Raw genomic sequence first — 20589 nt, 5'->3', positions numbered from 1 at the left:
TTACACTCTTTGGGCCTTAGATATTCTAGAGCAAAAAGGGTGTTTGTGTATTCGAGGGGAGGGAAATTAGGTAAGAGGGTAAAGCTGGCAGGCAATATCAAGGTAGAAGAGAAAGGGCTAAGTAAGGTAAGAGGCATTTTCAATTGTACAAATAGGCTTAAAAAGTCTCTGTGTTTCAGGGCAGGGTGAATAAAGGAAGATTCTTTTGAGTAATAATCCTGGGGATTCTCTATAAGGATTTCTACATACATTCAGAACTCCTACTGTCCTGCTTAAAGGTCAAAGAAGCTCTTTTATTTCACAATATCTTCTTCAGGCATCCCTTTATTTCCAAATGACTTGTTTTAATGATCTACCTAAACTCACTGCTTTGATCAAAAAAACATGAAGAATGATGTCTCATATAAGTATGATACAGCAAAAGGAGCTTCAATTTTTACTCTGAACTATGGAATGCATAATTTTTAAGAGATACAAGAGAAAAGTTTAGGGACTGGCTATTTTCTAAAAAGCTTTACAAGTTTTTGACAAACTAGAAATTCATATTGAGTTGGTTACCCACATTTTAAAACCTTCCTTATTATCATAATGCCAAAGGCACAATACTTCATTCAAATTTACTCAATCACTATACTAAAATACATGTTTCATTTCTGAGACTGGTAAAATACATAACAAAATGTTGAATCACTGTCTTCCTCAGCATGTTCTAGAAGAGGGATGCTTGAGTCAGCATAGAGCGGACAAGGACCAATAGATATCCCTATGTCTTAACTACAAAAAAACAACACCATCCAGACCTCTTTGTTTTTTGTTATTTTTTTATTTTTGGCAAGGCAACAGGGTTAAATAACCTGCTCAAGGTCAAACAGCTAGGTAATTGTTAAGTGTCTGAGACCGGATTTGAATTCAAGTGCTCTATCCATTGAGCCACCTAGCATCCAGACCTCTTTAGTAGCAACACCCTGCCATCACAGTTCCTGATTAAAGTTTTACTTTTCTTATCTATGTCTTTGTAACTATATATCCATGTTTGCCTGTATATCTCTGTATAGCTCTGTCTCTTGTCTGCTCACAATTCATTTCTTCCTTTTAATCTCCATTATAAATCTAACATATGGAATGGAATAATTGGTTTTTTGCTATATTCAAATTTTATATTCCCTGTTTTTAATACTTTACCCCTTTTAAGTCAGAAGATAATGGGTATCGTCTAGTTCTGTAATATGGATGTGAAAACATAGTCCCAAACACTGAGTTAGCTAGCAACGTAATCTTTTTAGTAACTTATTAATCAGGTCCAGAAGAAGGTGACAGCTCTGAAACAAAGAGACCAACTATAGAGAGGGCTATGAATAGAGGGTTGCCTAAAGAAGGGGCTATGCACTCCCTGGAAAATTTGGCACCAGGCTCCTAAAGCCAGAGATGTGTTGTACCTGCTGTGGAGTCCAATATAATGGCTATTCCATTCCTGCCATATAATGGCAGGCTCAGGCTGGTCAGGATCACTGATTTCCCCTGGACCAGGTTGGTTGCACTTTGAATTGGACACTCCCACCCCCAATCCCCAAGGTGCAGGAGGTCATCACTCACCACTTCATCTTCAGTCCAGCACTTTTCAATCAGTTTGGGCACAGGCTTCTTCACCAGGCGCTGGAGGGCTTTTCCAGCATCATAGTTGCTTTCATGTAGCTGAAAAAATAGTAAGTTTCACTCAGCAAATTAAACAAACTATCAAACTACAGGCAAATCAATAGGGGATGTTGCCTACATTTACTTTTTCAAATAGAATGAATTAATGGACAATAGTGGACATTCATCTTTATAAATTTCACATTTCAATTTGCCCTTTACCACTTTTAACCTGCATAAACTGCAGGTTAAAAAACTGCAGGTTTTCTTGGAGGACCAGAAGGGTAAGGGGTGTCACACCTCTAAAGATTCCCTTTTCAACTCCAAATCAGTGTGATCTGTGATTTTCAAAATTTTTATTTGCAGTTGACTGCATTCTTAATTTATTCTTTTTCTATTTTCTTTGTTTATTATATATATTTTGTTTTCCCATTATGCACAATAGTAGTTTTTATCTATCTTTTTTGGCAAGGTTTTAATTTTAATTTTCCCCCATCCTCCCCCAACCTTCCCACTCCCCACCCACAGAAGGCAATATGATAATCTTTACATTGCTTTACATTCCATGATATGCATTGATCAAACTTGAATGTGTTGAGAGAATGTGATTTTTTTTATACTAAATTCTTTACAACAATAAGGCCAGTGGAACCATCCTATTTCAACTTCATTAATATCACACTCCTGATGCGTTTCCATGGAAAGTTAAAATGGCATTGAAGAAAACAAGGTTATGAAAAGAATAAGAATAAATTTTATCAGGGCTAGAATAGAAAACATCTTTACTATCATAAAAAATGAATACAAGATTTCACCATGCTTCATGTTTACTGACTTAAAGGACGTGATATGATCCAACCATAAAGGCTTTTCTCTAATAAGGAGATTCCCAAGGTTCCTTAAAAAACGATGTAATAGAGGAAACTTAATTGTAAGACCAAACTGTTAGTGTCATTCAAAGCTTAGAACAAGAACACAAAGTTGTCAAAGATGTTTGCTATCATGATAGAGGAGCTTAGAGCAGAGGGATTCCCTAGAGAAGGTGAGGTCTTCCAGATACTCCTTTGTATGCCATTTGTATCAAGCCCTGGGATGCTGCAGTGTCTCCTAAAAGAGATTTAAATCATTCAAGAACTTGGCTTACCTAGCAATCCAGAAGAAACTAAGTGAATGAAAAAATAGCTTTTTTTTAAAAAACAGATCAGCTGTTTTAAAAATTGTTAGTCTTAGGATTCCTTACTACTATTGTGTACAACCCCAAGAGCTCACCTATGTAAGGCCATGCCTCTTTGAAATTTACTATATTGGAATTTGAAGTATCTTAATATTATTATTAAAATAGTTTTGACCACACAGATCTTCTTAAAGTGTCTCAGGGACTTCAGATATTGACCCAGGATTTTGAGAATCACTGGTCTAAACAATGATAAAAATTTTAATGGATAACATATAAAAATGGACAATGAGCTAGATTGCTTTCAGGAAATTTCCAAGTACTTTTAATGGCTTCAAGTTTTCTCCTAAAAATAAAAGTCCACAGATGAAGAAAGTGGGGTGGAGGTGGAGGGAGGGAGGAGGGAGGGAGAGGGGGGGGGAGAGAGAGAGAGAGAGAAGAAAAAATTTACCTATTTAATGGCAAAATTTGTCCATCACTATGAATCATAGAATACTAAAGCCCTGAAAGAATTGAAGTTGAGGATCAGCCAAAGGACAATAGAGACACATGAGGCATGAGCAGGCTGTCCAACCCACTATAAACAAGGAAATCAGCTGGAGAAGTAATGTAGGCATGAAGAGAAATGTTGGCAATGACCAGTCAGGTAGCAAGGGATGGACAATTCACATGCTCCATTAATATCATCATTATGTCAAAAGAATATAAGGAAGTCCTTACTTCATCAGGTAGATTAAACTCTTACAACAAACTTATGGGGAAACATGGAAGATGATCAAGCATGGAGGTTTGGAAGGTGATTTATATCCATGGACAAAACACCTACATATAAACTGAGTCCCACTAAAGCACAGCAATATATTCCCCTAAAACAAGTGAAGATATTTCTCTAACACCATTCCCCAATCTGGGATCAGATTGGATGATTTAACTATAAATTACATGGTTTAAATATGGATATGGGCTCCTGAAAATTGTTGCTAAGAACTATATGTGCACCAAATGGCTGCAACAAAGGAATATTTGGATTTTATGAGCCAAGATGGCAACAGGAGAGGATCCTCTCTTAGGTGCTCTCTCTCTCTCTCTCTGATATTTCCAAACTTATAAGGACTCTAACTGAATTTTCGAGAGACAGAACCCACAGAGGGATCTAGTGAGGCACTTCTCCAGCCCAAGGTAACCTGGAAAAGAGCTGAAAGGTTCTGCTCCGCAGGGTTAGAGGAGTGGCCGGCCAGAGTAAAGAAACTTCAGCCTCCCTGAGGCAGCCCCAGGGCGCAGTTTCCTGACCTACACCCCAGGAAGCACCAGGTACAGCTTGGGGGATTGGCAGGGGATGTCTGCCAGAGTGAGTGCATGAAGCCCAGCCCTCAGGGCACACAGCAAGCAGCTTGAGTGCAGCAGCCCAGATCCAGGAACTGGAAGCAGACGGAGCCGGTAAGTGCTGAGCCTAGGTAGGGGAATGGAGAGAGACTGGCGAAGTCTGTCCTCTGTCCCTGGAACAAGACTCTAGGGGTCTGACCACATTCAGATCCTGATTGCAGTCTAGGGCCCCCCCATAGAACAGCAGGCACCCCCACCTCAGTCCTGTGGTGGTGGGGTGCTCTTGTGGTCATTCACATACCAGGAGGGAAGACAGAGCTTCACACAAGGAGATCCTTGTGGGGGACGGTGTCCCAATAATATTCAAAAGCTCAGGAAGCACCCCAAAACCAGGCACAGGAAGGAGAAATGAGTAAGAAGAGAAAAAAGAGGAATACCAAGAAGAATCAAAATACTCACTCTGAAGATGAGGAAGTACAAGCTCCTGCATCTAAAGACTCCCAAGAAAAACAGAAATTGGGCTCAGGCTATGACAGAGCTCAAGAAAGACTTTGAAAGTCAAGTGAGGGAGATAGAAGAAAATTTGGGAAAAGAAATGAGAGAAATGAAGGAAAGACAAGGAAAAGAAGTCAGCAGCTTAGATAAGGAGATCCAAAAAAATGCTGAAGGAAATAACATATTAAAAACCAGCATAGGTCAAATGGATAAACAGTTCAAAAAGTTATTGAGGAGAAGAATGCTTTAAAAAGCAGAACTGGCCAGATGGAAAAGGAGATAAGAAAGCTCTCTGAGGAAAACAAATCCTTCAGATGTAGAATGGAACTGAGGGAGGCTGCTGATTTTATGAGAAATCAGGACACAATACTTCAAAACCAAAAGAATGAAAAATTAGAAGAAAATGTGAAACATCTCACTGAAAAAACAACTGATATGGAAAACAGATTCAGGAAAGATAATTTAAAAATTATTGGAATACCTTAAAGTCATGATCAGGAAAAGGGCCTTGACATCATTTTCAAAAAAACTACTAAAGGAAAATTGCCCTGATATCCTAGAAGCAGAGGGCAAAATAGAAATTAAGAGGATACACTGATTTCCCCAAGAAAGAGATCCAAAAAACCCCAAAAAACCCAGGATTATTATAGCCAAGTTCCAGTACTCCCAAGTCAAAGAGAAAATATTACAAGCAGCCAGAACAACACAATTCAAATATTGTGGAGCTGCAGTCAGGATCACACAGGACTTAGCAGCAACTATTCCAGAAGGCAAAACAGCTTGGGATGCAATTGAGAAACAACTACCCAGCAAAACTGAATGTCCTCTTCCAGGGAAAAAAATGGACTTTCAATGAACCAGGGGAATTTCAAATGTTCCTGTTGGAATGGCCAGAGCTGAACAGAAAGTTTGATCTTCAAATACAGGACTCAGGCGAAGCATAGAGAGTGGAGGAGAAGGGTAAAATACGAGGGACTTAATGATGATGAACTACATGTATTCCTACATAGAAAAATAATACTGATAATACTCATATGAACTTTCTCATTTAATAGAGCAGGTAGAAGGAGCTTTTATAGATGAAGCACAGGAGAGAATTGAATTTGAAAATATAATTTAGTGTAAAAATGGAGTCAATGGCTAAAAGGGAAATGTAATGGGAGAAAGAAAAAGGAAAGGTGGAATAGGCTAAGATATTTCATATAATAAGATATGTTTTTAATTACAATGAGCTACTGCAATGATATGGAAGGGGGGGTAAGCCAGGGAGAATGAGGGAACCTTTGCTCTCATCATATACTCAATGGGGTATAGACACCTAGAGTAAGGAGAGAAGGGGGACGGGGGAAGGGGGAGATGTGAGTGATGGAGAAGATGGACCATGGGGGGAGAGTGGTCAGATATGACACATTGTCTTTTTTACTTCTTGCAAGGGACTGGGATTGGATGGCCTGTCTGGGACCACAGGGCCAGGTGAATTCTGGGCCTAAGGGGTGATATGTGGGCTCCAGGTCTCTTGGTCCCAGGGCCAGGGATCTGTCTGCTGCACCACTCAGCGACCCTACAGCACATTTAAGAAGAGGGACAGAATGAAAGGAGAGAGAAAATATAGTATGTGGTAGTGGGGAAGTATGAATGGAGGGAGTTGCAATCAGCAATGGCAACGGTGGAAAAATATGGAAGTAGCTTTTATGATGGACTTATCATAAAGAATGTGATCCAGGGTCACACAGCTGGGTGATTGTTGGGTGTCTGAGACTGGATTTGGGCTCGGGTGGTCCTGGTTCCAGGGCCAGTGCTCTGCCCACTGAGCCACCTAGCTGCACCTATTATGATTATTATTATTGTTGTTGTTATTTTAATTTTTTTCTCTTTCTGTTATTGCTCATGCAGGTCTATATTCTTTGGGGGAGGGGGTATTATGTTTACTTCTCTCTCTCTCTCTCTCTCTCTCTTTCTCTCTTTAGGTTTTTGCAAGGCAAACAGGGTTAAAGTGGCTTGCCCAAGGCCACACAGCTAGGTAATTATTAAGTGTCTGAGACTGGATTTGAACCCAGGTGCTCCTGACTCCAAGACCAAGACCACTACGCCACCTAGCCGCCCCTATGTTTACTCTTAAACAAGAATATTTTAGTAATGTATAAAAAACATCATTTATACAAAAATAGGAATAAACAAACAAATAAATAAATAAAAACAAACGAATATTTGGAAACCTATCTAGGAAAATTCAACTTTTAAAACTGTATAATTAACCACAACTGAAAACTTGCGGTCATTTTCCAAGGGCTCCTTTTTTCCCTCTTAACAGACCTCAACTCAACTCACAGATTGGTGCTCCTTCAACCCTGTTTCTCAAGATGTAGCTCTTCTCCTTACCTTGGCATTCATCCCAATCCCATCATATTCTGCCTTCTGTAGTAGTTTGGTTTTTCTATCAGCCCTACTCTAATCTTCAATGTATGCTTATCTATTGGCTCATTCTGTACTGCCTTACAAACATGTTTATGTTTTCCTCATCACTTAAAAAAGAAAACGAAAAAGCTTCCCATTATTATGTTACCTGTTAGCAATCATCTATCAACTCCCCTTTCAAATTAAATTTCTTGAAAACAGTCTTCATTTTGCTACCTACCTTTTCCCCTTCTCATTGATTCTAAAAACACTTCAAAATCTAGCTTCTTGACCTCATCATTCAGCTTAAACTATTCTCTCCAAAAGTCAACAATCATTTCTTAATTGCCAAATACAATGGCCTTTTCTCAGTCTTCATCCATCTTGATTGATCTTCAGCTTTTGATTCAGAGTTCTAGACATTACTGAACACTTAACAGATTTTGGTGGCAGTGCCTTCTAGCCTTTTTCTTCTACCTATCTAAATACTCAAGTCTTCTTTGCTACATCTTCCTCAAATTCATACTGTAGTTCCTCCCCCAAGGCTCTTTTCCTTTCTTCTTTCTTCTTTCCCTACTTTGCTGAGCCTACTCATGCAACACCAACTGCCTTTTTGACATCTTGATTTAAATGAAAAAACTTAAAACTCAATTTGTTCAAAGCAAATTCATGACCTTGTCCTTCTGAAACTCTTTCTTCTCAACTTCTCTTGCTATTGTTAACAGCAGTACCATTGTCCCAATCTATCCTCAACAACTCTCAAGGTCATTTTATCCATCTAATCAACTGTGAAGTTTTGTTCTTTACAGAAGACCCCTTTTCTCCATTCACATAGCCACCCTTGTCAAGTCATATGTGAACTATATTAATAGCCTGTGGTTTGAAATCCTTGTCTCAAATCTCTCCCAAACCATCCCTTTACTCAGTGGCCAAAGTGATTTTTGTGCAAGACGGTTGCCCCAACATTATGCCCTACACACACACACACACACACACACACACACACACACACACACACACACACACAGAGTCAAACAGGAAATTCCCATCATTACCTAATCTCTTGCTTTCTTTATCCTTTATTGCTCTGAAAGTGACCCAGAACACTCACCTTCCTGCTGTTTCTTAGATAAAACCCTCCATCTTTTTTACCTTCATGCTTTGTACCAGCTGCCTTTTATATCATCAACCTCTTTGAGGACTAGTTCATGTTTCTGCCTGGCACTTTCCTAGGTTCACTTACTACATTTGTGTTCTAGGTTTCCTTCTAAGATATGTAAAAGATAATGTTTTCTTATCACAGTCAAACGGAGCTCAGAAAAATCAGACCAAATATGTTCTAAAAATAGGGCATGAAAACTCTACCAATTTGGAAATGAAACTGAAACAGCAACTTTACAAAATGGAAGATCTAAGTCATGCATTTCTCTAGTCTCTGAAAGCAGCTGCTAAGAGATGTATTAAGGTCTGACCCCATCAATCCTCCCTTGCCTGGTTGTAAATCAAGAAAACATATTACCTACATTACATCACCCAGGAGAAACCATTGGTTTAAAAAGCACCACTGCAGGTAAAGTTTGTAGTATTTAAACGACCAGTTCATCCACTTCTTTTTTTTTTAGGTTTTTTTTTTTGGGGGGGGGGGGGCAAGGCAATGGTGTCAAGTAGCTTGCCCAAGGTCACACAGCTAGGTAAGTGTCTGAAGCTGGATTTGAACTCAGGTACTCCTGACTCCAGGGCCAGTGCTCTACCTACTGTGCCACCTAGCCACCCCTTTGTCCATCCACTTCTGTTGTCCCCACCTTTACCACATTTGTGACTGTACTTCCAGACCAGTAGATGCAAGCCAGACTTCAGGTTTCCAAATCTGGAACAACACCAAAATATGACTTCTCTTCCCTCTTTCTGGGTTTGTCTTTAGGTCTGAGCAAATGTCTTCCTTCTGAGTCTCTCCTGGTAATGCACTGGCATTCATTCCTTCAGTTAGTAGGACAGGCAAAAGCTGGACCTGAGTAGGACTGGACGTTGCAGGTGCCCAGCTGTTTTAGAAAAGTGACTTGTTTCTTGTTAAGAATTATTAGATATTTGTTTACATTCAGTTCTTTTTGTTAAAAGGTTTTTGCAAGGCAAATGGGGTTAAGTGGCTTGCCCAAGGCCACACAGCTAGGTAATTATTAAGTGTCTGAGACCGGGTTTGAACCCAGGTACTACTCCTGACTCTAGGGCCAGTGCTTTATCCACTGCGCCAGCTAGCCGCCCCCTACATTCAGTTCTTAATTTTTATGGGAAAAAATTCATGAAAAAAAGCCCTCAAACTCTTAATGACAGAGAGAATCCACTAAAATATTATTAGGCATTTTTTCCCTCCAATTCTTCCCATACATTAGTCATCTAGAGCAAATGACATTTAACTGGAAAACCTGATGATTTTAACTTCTTAGAAGTCAGAAAAACTGATACCTCTAATTTAATGTGGGGGAGACCCTATAAAGCATAGTTCTTATTCTGTGGTCTGCTATTAAAATCTATTTGTAAAGGTTCAACAGTTTCTTAAAATAATCCTTGTGCTTTAATTTCTTCATCTGTCAAGTGGATTCAACTCTTCATTACTAGATCATTGTGAAATTAAAATTAGGCATCAAAAGCACTATTAAGGGGCGGCTAGCTGGCACAGTGGCTAAAGCACCGGCCTGGAGTCAGGAGTACCTGGGTTCAAATCCGGTCTCAGACACTTAATAATTACCTAGCTGTGTGGCCTTGGGCAAGCCACTTAACCTTACCATTTACCTTGCAAAAATCTTAAAAGGATTGTCACCTCAGAATATTTCAACAGTGAGAATTGTTTATGGTGAGATTATAAGTGATGATTCATATATACCTACTAGCATGAACCTTCTAACCAAGGTGGCAAACATAGTCTATAATACTTCTGAGTACAGGTAGAACCAGATTAAAATGTAATTGGAAAAAATTTAATAAAATAAATATAACTACAAAAAAACAGATGTTAACATATAGTTGAGTAAGTCAAAATGCAGCCTGCAGGTATCCCTATGTATAGTTTGGTGGTCCTCATTTTTGAGTTTGATACCACTGTTCTAAACTGTCCATGATTATTAGGCAAAAGGGAAGGAACATACAAGAAGAAAAAAAATTTCTTCATAAATGCTGGTGTTAAATCTGTTTCTCTCACTCTGCCTGACAGATCATTCCCCTGCCTAGTACTCTCAGTAATTTTATATATATGTGTGTGTGTGTGTGTGTGTGTGTGTGTGTGTGTGTGTATGCCATTTATTGGCAAGCTACTCAAAAGAATAAATAATATCTAATGATGACTGCCTACAGTTTAATTAACTCATGATTGAACTTTTCATAGTACTGCTATAAACATTAAATTATTGCCCTTCTTCAGAGCTGTCATGGAAGAAATCATTGTATTAATTGCTAACCTTGCAGCTGAAATAATTCTTCAAGACTGCAGACCTATACAAACACAGAAGAATCAACCTTAACTCCTATTTTAAAAAATGTGTTATTTTTACATAGCTAGCACAAGGTTTTAATTTAAATAAAAATCAGAATGAGCACATGTCCAAATGCCTCATTTGTATTACAACAGCCATTAAACATCTCTGATTCTTTGGAAAATCTGATTAGCATAAACTCTGCATATTACCACCAGGTTTCAAGTTCCTGCTCTGGCTTCTCATCTGAGCTGCCATTTTCTGACTGCGTGATGTTGCAAATAAATTTTCCTTTTGGCATGGCTCAGCTGTCAGGCACCTCTGTTCGATAATGAATCCATGAATTACATCTCCCTGGTCTGACATTTCTGGTCTCCCACATCAAAATATTGTTCTTCAATTGTAATTTATAACTTAATTTAAATGTCCCTTTGACTGTGACCTTTTTAGATCAAAATGGCATTGCATCTGGCAGCTTCAACTCCAGCAAGGCTTCCTTTGACAATTATACTCATTAGGATGACTGTAGAAAAGTCTATCAGAGGTAGACTACACAATATTAAATAACTGGAGCCCATTAAGAACATTGTTGACTTTCAGAATCCTTCCTCAGTGCAAAAAGTGTCCCTATATAATGAGAAAGTACTGCCAAAACTCCATCTGCTTCTCTGTGGGACAAGTGAAGCAGCAAGATACAGAGAAAGATGCAGGCTTCCCCATAGCTTTGTCTACTTCACTTGTACTTGACATTATATCTGACACCATATATAAGGAAGAAGCTTCTTCTTTTCCCCTAGTATGTCAGTGCTCAAAAAATATTTCAACACTGACCTTATTTCAGGGTCAGCAATAACACATGTTCATTCATCCCTTCATCTCAACTAAAAGGGAAAGTTCAATTCAGGGGCAGGGGACAGAGAAAAAGGAATTATTCACATCCCAGAAATGATGGTGATACAAAAACATAAGGCATCAAAAAAAAAAAACACCTTACATTTAAAAAAGGAAAACAAAAGCAGTTGGTGGAGGAAGAAGTACTGGCTCACTATAGTGGTTCCCTATGAGGTTTTTAAAAAATAAGAACATTTTCTATGAATAAATATTCAAGCACCAGCGAGGGAAGGATTGCTTAAACATTTCTGTGAAAGAATATTCCAATATCAAAAAAAAAAAAAAGCCCTTAGAATGGCAACCCTTGAGACACATAGTAAAATAGAAGCAAATCAATTAGTTCATTTGTGGGAAGGTATTAAATAGTCACTAAACAGAGTATCACTTTGCTTAACTGCAAACAGATTTCAATGATCCTAAGAAAGCTACTATTAATTCTCTGTACCACTGAGTACCATCTAGTGGTACATTCTTCTAGCCCAAATAAGTGGGTTTACTTTTCCTAAAGATGAGAATAAAGGACATTGACTTTTATAACAGTGGTATAAGGAAACAATAACAAGGATGCAATGAAAAGCGGAGGCAACACTTGTATAGAAAACATGCTTTCATGTTTCCATTTTATTGATTATAAAAGAACTCTTGATCTTCCAACATTTCCAAAATGCAATCCAATTTGATGAGGCAGTTTTTCAGAATTGGTTAATGAATTCAATCCTATTTTAAAAATTTTGATAAATGGTTCATTTATTCATTCACTGTTTAAAGTAAAAGACAATTCATCCATCCAAGTCATTTGCATTCAAAGCCCTCTTTTCTCAGAAGCACAGAATACCTGAGATAATGAAATGTTAGGTCACCTAAACAAATCCCTTACCTAATGCAAACATCTCTTTTCCAGTGACATCTAGGTATTGCTCGAATATTTTCATGAACAGAGGGCTCACTATCTGACAAAAGAAAACTGATCTATGGTAAGATGTGTAAAAGAACGATGAAGTGCTCCTTTTATGGACTGGACTGAAATTGAATTCTATTTCCCTGAAATGTTCATCCAACTGTAGGTCCTAGTTATGTATGATACTGATAGACAACTTTCTGGCATCATGTGTCTTAGATTAGAAGTACCTGGAGGACAAAGACTTAATTTTGAACCATGATGATACATATGCGGAATAAAAAAAATGGAACTTAATTACAGCATTGTTCTTGTTAAAAGTAAATATCTAGTATGCTTTTTTCAGTTTCATTTGTCAGATTATACACACACACACACACACACACATCTATCTATCTATCTATCTATCTATCTATCTATCTATCTATTAAACTCAAGCTCTTTTTTTTAGGTTTTTTGCAAGGCAGATGGGGTTAAGTGGCTTGCCCAAGGCCACACTGCGTTACCTAGCCGCCTCTAATCCCAAGCTCTTAAAAAAGTAAGCTAATTGGGGAGCATAATATCCAGAATTGGGACAGCTAGGTGGCACAATGGATAAAGCACTGGCCCTAGAGTCAGGAGTACCTGGGTTCAAATCCAGTCTCAGACACTTAATAATGACCTAGCTGTGTGGACTTGGGCAAGCCACTTAACCCCATCTGCCTTGCAAAAACCTTAAAAAAAAAAGTAAGCTAATTATTACTGGTACATAGAAGGGATGGAACAAAATCTGTCAGGATGAATTTTTGGGTTGGGGTAGAAAAACTTCTAAAGGAGAGGTGAACAGTAAAATATGTCTAATCTCAAAATTGTTACATTGGGTGGGGGTGAGGGAATCCTTCAGTGAAGAAAATTAATACTCAATAAGGTAATCATCTTTTGTATCATTCTCTACTTTGGCATTCCGACTTCCCCCTTTTTTTCATGAGGTACCAAGTAACAGATCTTCCCAAGGAGACATGGTTCCTAACATCATTTGTCTAGCATAATTTCTGGCATTGAAACTACTATTTCTTAATATAATCTCAAATCCAGGTCTTTTATTGTTATTTAGATCTTGCATGACCTAGTTTCTCAACACCAGAATAACTAGATGGCAAGTACAGACTTGCAACTTGCTGATGAATTGCCTCCTTTGTCAGAGGAACATAATCCAACTATTTTCTTTACTTTAGCATAAAACAAATAAAAATCAAATACTTTTGCTCATCTCAATAATAATAAAAAAACCAATGGAAGGATACTATTAATTTCTTGTCTAAGTTGTACATTTTAGTAACTAGAATAAAATAATCTGAATTCTATTTTCCTCTCGTTGTATTGGCTATGCAATCTCACAACCTTCTCAAAGCTAACTGAAGAGCAAAAGACAATAAGAATCTTGTATTTTCAGGGCATACACTTGAAAGATGATGCCAGGTCTGTTGAGAGGAAAGTCAAACTGGCTTAAGAGTCATGACTTGCAATATGGTCCAAGAAGTCCAGTAAAGATGCTAGAGAAAAAGTGAGCAGGGGTAGAAAATAGTATTTTACTTCAATATGGACTTTATTTTCTCTTTCAAAATCCCACCCCCAATATTAACTTACTTAGGATATTGGGTTGAATTGATACCTGACAGCATTGATTACTAAATTCTCCAAACTTTGGAAAAGACTGAAATGGTTTCCATACTTGCTGGATAAAGTTGTTATACAGTACTATCTTTAAAATAATCCTCTAAAATAAACTTTATTTTATAAATTTCAGAGTGTGATAAAATTGGAATATTTAAATACTCCATCACAGGCCATGAGCTTTTGGCTCCTGGGCACATAAGAGACTGGTATTCTTTTTACATAAACAGAATTTTTCTCACTGGGCTTTTTTTTAATATTTAGTACTAGAGATATGCAAACCAATTGAAGCTGATATTGAAGCCTCCTCCATGAGAGAAGCTTGTCCTATTAAAGACACAGCAAGAATGGCTAGTCCACAAGAATTTGTTCTCATAATCATTTCTAGCATATATTTGAAGAGTATTCTTTGATTTGATGCTTCTCAGTAATAACAAATGTATAAGAAAACCTAATCCACTAGCAGGTTAAAAAGATGGTAATTTATATAGATGACATCTCCCAAATGATGGAATTTTCCAAAGTTGATATAACAGTGCCATATTTGTCACTCAAAAGGAAATGCTACCATGTAACACTGTGTTTTAAAATTGCAAAATAATATTAGCAAAGGGAAACAGTTCTTAACTAATAGCTGGACACTAGATACTGCTTTTTAGAGAAAAAAGAGAAATATGGCACTGGAAAATTATCTCATATTAGCATATTATCAGCAGACACTAGAATATTCAATTAATGGTAGAGATCAGGTACAACTCTGCATTTTTTAGACATTTTTAATCATCTCCCCTTTTTATAAAAGCAACAGTGACTGCTGCCTCTCTTCTCAGAAGGGAAAAGCTAAAATCCTAACAAACTGTGCTTTAGGAGTTCTTTCCCCTTAAAGGAAAATTCAGCTCAGAAGGAGATAATCACATTGGAAGATAGGCAACATTTCAAATAAACAACTTGATAAATATATTAAACATTCAGATTAGCACTGCAAGTCTGTTAATAGAAGCTGCTATTTTAGGATATGGTCCTGAGAAGGTCAGAAAGCAGAATATCAAATTGATAGTTAACTATCCCTCCCTTTTTGAACGATTAGAAAATGTGCAATTTAAACCAGTGATTATTACAATGAATACAAACATGCACACTTTGATATTTTATTAAATTATTATAAGCATAATTATTAAATTCACTGGCCACTATAGTGCTTAGCAATATATCTCCTTGGCCTACTATTGAAACAATCAATGAGACAAAGTCACCTTTAGCTTCCTTCAGTGTTAGAAATGATCGTGATTTCAGCATGTATTATCTTTGAAATTTTCTATGGATTGGCAGATATAGGACACCAACACATCACAGCAGAGCAAAGACAAATCTGCTAGTTCTGATGTTTGGAAACCTTCCTCAGCAGTTTCTAGAGTATTGAAAATAAGCAGCTAGGTAACATCCAAATGCTTTGTTCATAACACATTTAAGTATCATTGCCCATGACCAACGTTTTCTTTTAAAGAAAACCTGGAACTGTGTTCTTTTAATTTTTATACTGCTGAAAAGACAGTACTAAACAGAGAACATAATCATAGCACAGAACTCAGCAAAAGTCTTGACTGTTTTTCAATTATTGAAAATTAATAAAAACTCTTTCCTAAATTCTGGATATTAGTTTAAAAATTCAAGATAATGTGTTTAGAAATAAAAAAGCACTCTCAAATTCCAAAATATCTGACAAGGCCAGAAACAAAGAAGAACTTGCAAAGGAGTAAGGAAACAGAAAGCTAAGATTACCTCTGATGCTTCTGTTTCTGGGAAGCCATCATTGTTTCCTTTTTTGGTTAGTACCTGTCCATTTTCAACATGGAATCAGAATGAAAGTTCATGCTCAATGATAAGTAGTTCTTTTTACAGCATTAACTGTACCAGCCAATTGTAATTTTCAGGCCATGACATTTAGTCTTAAAATGTGCCAGTGAACAGTTTCCATCATTTAATCTGAGTATAAGCTATAAACGTTTCATATAGTAAATTAATTTTGTCTTTACAGAGAGCAAAAAAATGAAAATCAATTCTATTTTTAGTTCTAATAAATTTTCAAGATTCAATTGTGGGGGCAGCTAGGTGGTGCAGTGGATAGAGCACTGGTCCTGGAGTCAGGAGTACCTGAGTTCAAATGTGGCCTCAGACAGTTAATAATTACCTAGCTGTGTGAACTTAGGTAAGCCACTTAACATCATTGCCTTGTAAAAACTAAAAACAACAACAAACAACAACAACAAACAAACCTAAAAAAAAAAAAGATTACATTGTGGAGGAGAAAGAGTAAAGAGAACATTGATTACTCCTATTTAGTTGATGGTTTTGTTCTCCAAAACCAAGAAAAGAAAACTTGGTTACTAAAATAAAAAGGGGATTTTTGACAAAAAATGCCCGACAATCACTAAACCAGACTAAGCTTCTCTCCCTGCTATAATAACACAAAGGAAAGTATGGTTCATTCAAGTTTAAAGAAAAGTTAAGGTTAACATTAAGTTCAATTAGTATAATCAATGCAACCACAAAGTTAAAGGAGTGGCCCAAATTTTATGAAAAATCAGTTTTGATGACATCACCTTTCTGAACTAAAAGCACTCTTTTAAGACAGGGATCTTCATATTTGTCATACATCAACATATACGGCCTTATGAATCAAGCACAGAGGCAAACAAGATTATTCAAGAACATTTTCATTTATTCCAGACAACAAAATTGTTAATTGGAGGCCTAATTCTTATTCAACTCAAACATCCCAAATGTAAGGAAGCCCTCCACTCCATGTCATTTTCTTGGGTATGGGCAGGAAAAAGATGGACCCCAAGAGCTGGGGGCACTGGTTAAGTGCTGCTCTGGGTGGCCTCAAGGTGGCGGTATGATCTCATTCAATCAGGGGCCCAAGATGCAGGAAAAATGGATTGCAAATAATACAGACAACTGCTCTGAAGTTCAAGTTTAACCATGCTCATTACCACTTAAAATTTTTTTACTTAAAACATTTTTTGAATAATTAACAAAGAGCAAAATGTTAACAAAGTTGTCCTTTCACTGATCTTAAGAGCAAAAGTATCCCTCACAGCTAGGTGAGACCCCTATCACTCCCTAATGTGGTGGAGAACAGATTAAATAAAATATAACTGGGAAATAGTGAACAAATCAGGTTTAACAAAACAAGCTTAACAAAAAGTAATTTAGTCAATAGGCAGGCCCTGGAGATCTTCTGTACAGATCCAGGGCCCTCTTTTCTCTCTTGAGTTTGACATCCTGGAAAAAGAGTTAATGCACTGCCCCCCCCCCCCCCATCAGGCAGCCTCTCTGAGCATCCCAGAAATCCAGGAATGAGAATGCTGCTGCTCTGACATCAGAAGTGGACCTTGCTGCAGTGCACTCTGGCCTGGGGGCAGTCAGGGCAGGCTGGCAGTCTGCTCTAGGACATAGGGATGGAGTGGTGGTGAAGATACTGCTAAGCCAAGTTCCAAGCAGCAGCATGGGAACCCCTATGGGATGTGTCAGAGTAGCTCTGGAGAGAACGGTTCAGGTACTGTATCTCTTGTGGAAAAAGTCTTATCTTACATTCAACAGAGTTTAGGGTTATAGAAGAAAACATCTCCATCCCTATCTCGTGGGACACATACTTTATATTTCAGTTGTCCTCCCCCTCCATCTGGAGACAGAATTCCCGGATCACCATGACAATACTGTACTGATGATTAGATCATCTAGGGATAGGTTAAGCTAACCCTGCTATTAAAAAGATTAGGCACATAGAAATCACCATCCCAATGATTTAGACCATCAAGGCACAAGTTATCTGTATAATGATGAAAAATTTATTGCCAAAAATAATGTCATATTACTCTGCAATACCCAGTTGCCTCAACTATATGGAAGGGACAGCTAAATGGCCATGGCCATTATCTCCACACCAACAGGAGCAGTCCTGTTTCCTATACTGCAGGCCCTCACTGTGAGTGGCTATGGAAGAGGCACATGATGTCTTTGCACAACATTCCCCTCATTTTAACCACTAGAATGTGCATGTCATGTCATTATTCACTTGATGTACTGATCTTTCAGGATGAAGACAACAATCAATCATGTTCCCTCCACTTTAGAATACAATATCCTTGAGGGCAAGGATCCTATCAATTTGTCAAAGCATCACAGCAGAAAGCCTGATAAAAAGCAATGATAACAAGGACATAACAGCAGCAAATTAAAAGAACAGAAAGAAATGTTAATTATCTGGAACACTAAGAAGTGAAAAAACACTGCCTGAAAGCAAAGGAGACAGAAAAAAGATAAATGAAAGGTCAATAGCCAGTGAACATTCAGTGTATGGACAGTACCCTCATGGCATCTCCATGTCAAGGCGTAAAATAATAATTAGCATGCATTCCTGAATTATTGATCAAGTGTTAAATTACTTTCAGTTTTTCAGAGAGGTATCTTTGACAGCTTCTTCCAAATCAAAGCACTTTCATTTTTTTTAAATGTACTTAAACAGTTGAACTTTAGATATCTTGAAAAGCCTCATCAGTAGACTATCTTAACCCCTGATGAATCTTAATTATTAGTCCCCAAAGGAAAAAGAAAAGGCAAACCACAACAGTATCTTTGCCAAGGCAATCCCAAATGGAGTCACAAAGAGGTGAGTAATAAGGTCTGATATAATAAGGTTTGATAAAGTAAAGAGTAAATAATACCATCCCTGCTGGTCACCGAAAAAGGAATGACCACAGAGTTAGCTGCATCAGTCAGTGTATACCATATACAAGCAACAAACAACCTGTGCCAAATGCCAAGTCAGGGATTTCAGATGCTTAGTGAGCTGTTGACAAACATACCAAAAAACAAGTTATTTGCAAATATAGATAGTGTCTGAACAATTTCTGGATCCTCTCTGTAGAATGTACAGGACTTTACATATATCATGTGCTCTCCCTACAATTCCAAATTAGTATCTTTAAATGCTTTCTGTGATATCTATAGCTAAGAAAAAAAGGCTTTTCTTAATATTAAAGGCCTAATTTTCAACTTAAAGGTTATTTTATCAGAAATAATACTTGTCAAAATAAAATATTTCAATTCTCTTATAAGAATCTGAGCACTGGCCTGGAATCAGGAGTATCTGAGTTTAAATCCAACCTCAGAAACATAATAAACATAGCTGTGTGGCCTTGAGCAAGCCACTTAACTCCACTGCCTTGCAAAAATCTAAAAAAAAAAAAATCTAATAATTTTATAAGATAATCATTTGATGAAGTCCATTCAAAATAAACCTGGGAATAATTTTCAAGGGTTTTGTTCACTAGCATATTTAATTACTTCTCATTTAAAAAGAACAAAGGAAGTTTGAAGTTAAACAAAGCTATAGAAGAGCTAATAAGAGCCCTTTCAAAATTTTAAAAAACTTTAAAGGGTATAATGTTAATGAACTCAGGTCCTCCTGATTCCAGGGCCCGTGCTCTATCCACTGCACCACCTAGCTGCCCCAAAACTTTTTTAAGATTTTTCAAGGCAATGGGGTTAAGTGGCTTGCCCAAGGCCACATGGCTAGGTAATTATTAAGTGTCTGAGGTCGTATTTGAACCCAGGTACTCCTGACTCCAAGGGTGGTGCTCTATCCACTGCACCACCTAGCCGCCCCTGGTATAATGTTAATGAAAAAGAAGGAATGAGTGAGATAGGAAAGTCTATTATTTGTGATCTAGAGGAAAGAGAACTGGCAGAAGATCAGGTTCCAATCTCAGAATGGCCACTAAAACTGGCTGAATCTCTCAAGCCTCTTAAACTCTCTGTTTCATTACTTGCCGAGAAAATGTGGGAGGGAAATATCTGTACTATTTGCCTTATAAAGGATCAAGTGAAGAACAAGTGACATAAAGAATCCGTTGTACAAAGCTATCAAGATTTATTTTGTGATCTCTATCATCTCCCAATGAAGTATATGAGTATGCCTCTAAAGACAAGTGTCTTAAAAAATGTGAACTAGACCATTAAGAGGTCAAAAAAGTACAAACCCAGAGGTTTTACACTTGGTCCTTCAAATATGAGAAACGTAGCATTAAAATATTATTAAGTCACAGACTAAAAGTGGAAATTTTACTATTTTTGACAATAATCACTTAATATGCTAGAAATTTTACACTGCCAAGCATCTTCCCTCACCTTCATTTGTATCAGAGATAATTAACAATAAATCACAATGGAGGGCAAATTGCCCTGTTATAATTATAAAGAAAACATCAATGGGGTGGCTAGGTGGCGTAGTGGATAAAGCACTGGCCCTGGAGTCAGAAGTACCTGGGTTCAAATCTGGTCTCAGACACTTAATAATTGCCTAGCTATGTGGCCTTGGGCAAGCCACTTAACCCCGTTTGCCTTGCAAAAAAAAAAAAAACATCAAGAACAGGTCACATTCATTTATAGGAGCTACTAGTATAAAGTTTATTGCATTTCCAAAATAAGAAACTGTAAGACAAATCAATTCTTCATATTAATCATTTAGATCATGGATCAAAATTTTGAAGAAAAAAAACTACTCTCTAGCTCAAAAAGAAATCAAAAAAGCTTAACCAAAAAGTGGTTTAGCAACTAAGCAAATTTGACATTTCTTCTGATTAGCGGAGCAGTGGGATGAA

General features: G+C 37.5%; 1 protein-coding gene across 11 annotated transcripts in view; it reads right to left on the bottom strand.

Annotated features, from left to right (window-relative positions):
• The window catches only part of RERE (arginine-glutamic acid dipeptide repeats), a 570111-nt gene that overhangs the window by 148012 nt on the left and 401510 nt on the right, over positions 1-20589 (bottom strand). For all 11 annotated transcript variants that reach the window (XM_074218548.1, XM_074218539.1, XM_074218549.1 and 8 more), the window contains one exon: positions 1594-1692. In XM_074218548.1, the coding sequence (XP_074074649.1) occupies positions 1594-1692 (99 nt within the window). The remainder of the gene's footprint in view (positions 1-1593; positions 1693-20589) is intronic.

The sequence above is a fragment of the Macrotis lagotis genome, chromosome 1 (genome assembly GCF_037893015.1).
Source record: "Macrotis lagotis isolate mMagLag1 chromosome 1, bilby.v1.9.chrom.fasta, whole genome shotgun sequence".
Classification (NCBI taxonomy): Eukaryota; Metazoa; Chordata; class Mammalia; order Peramelemorphia; family Peramelidae; genus Macrotis; species Macrotis lagotis.
Note: the sequence above shows the minus strand (reverse complement) of the source record. Positions and strands in the feature narration are given on the sequence as shown.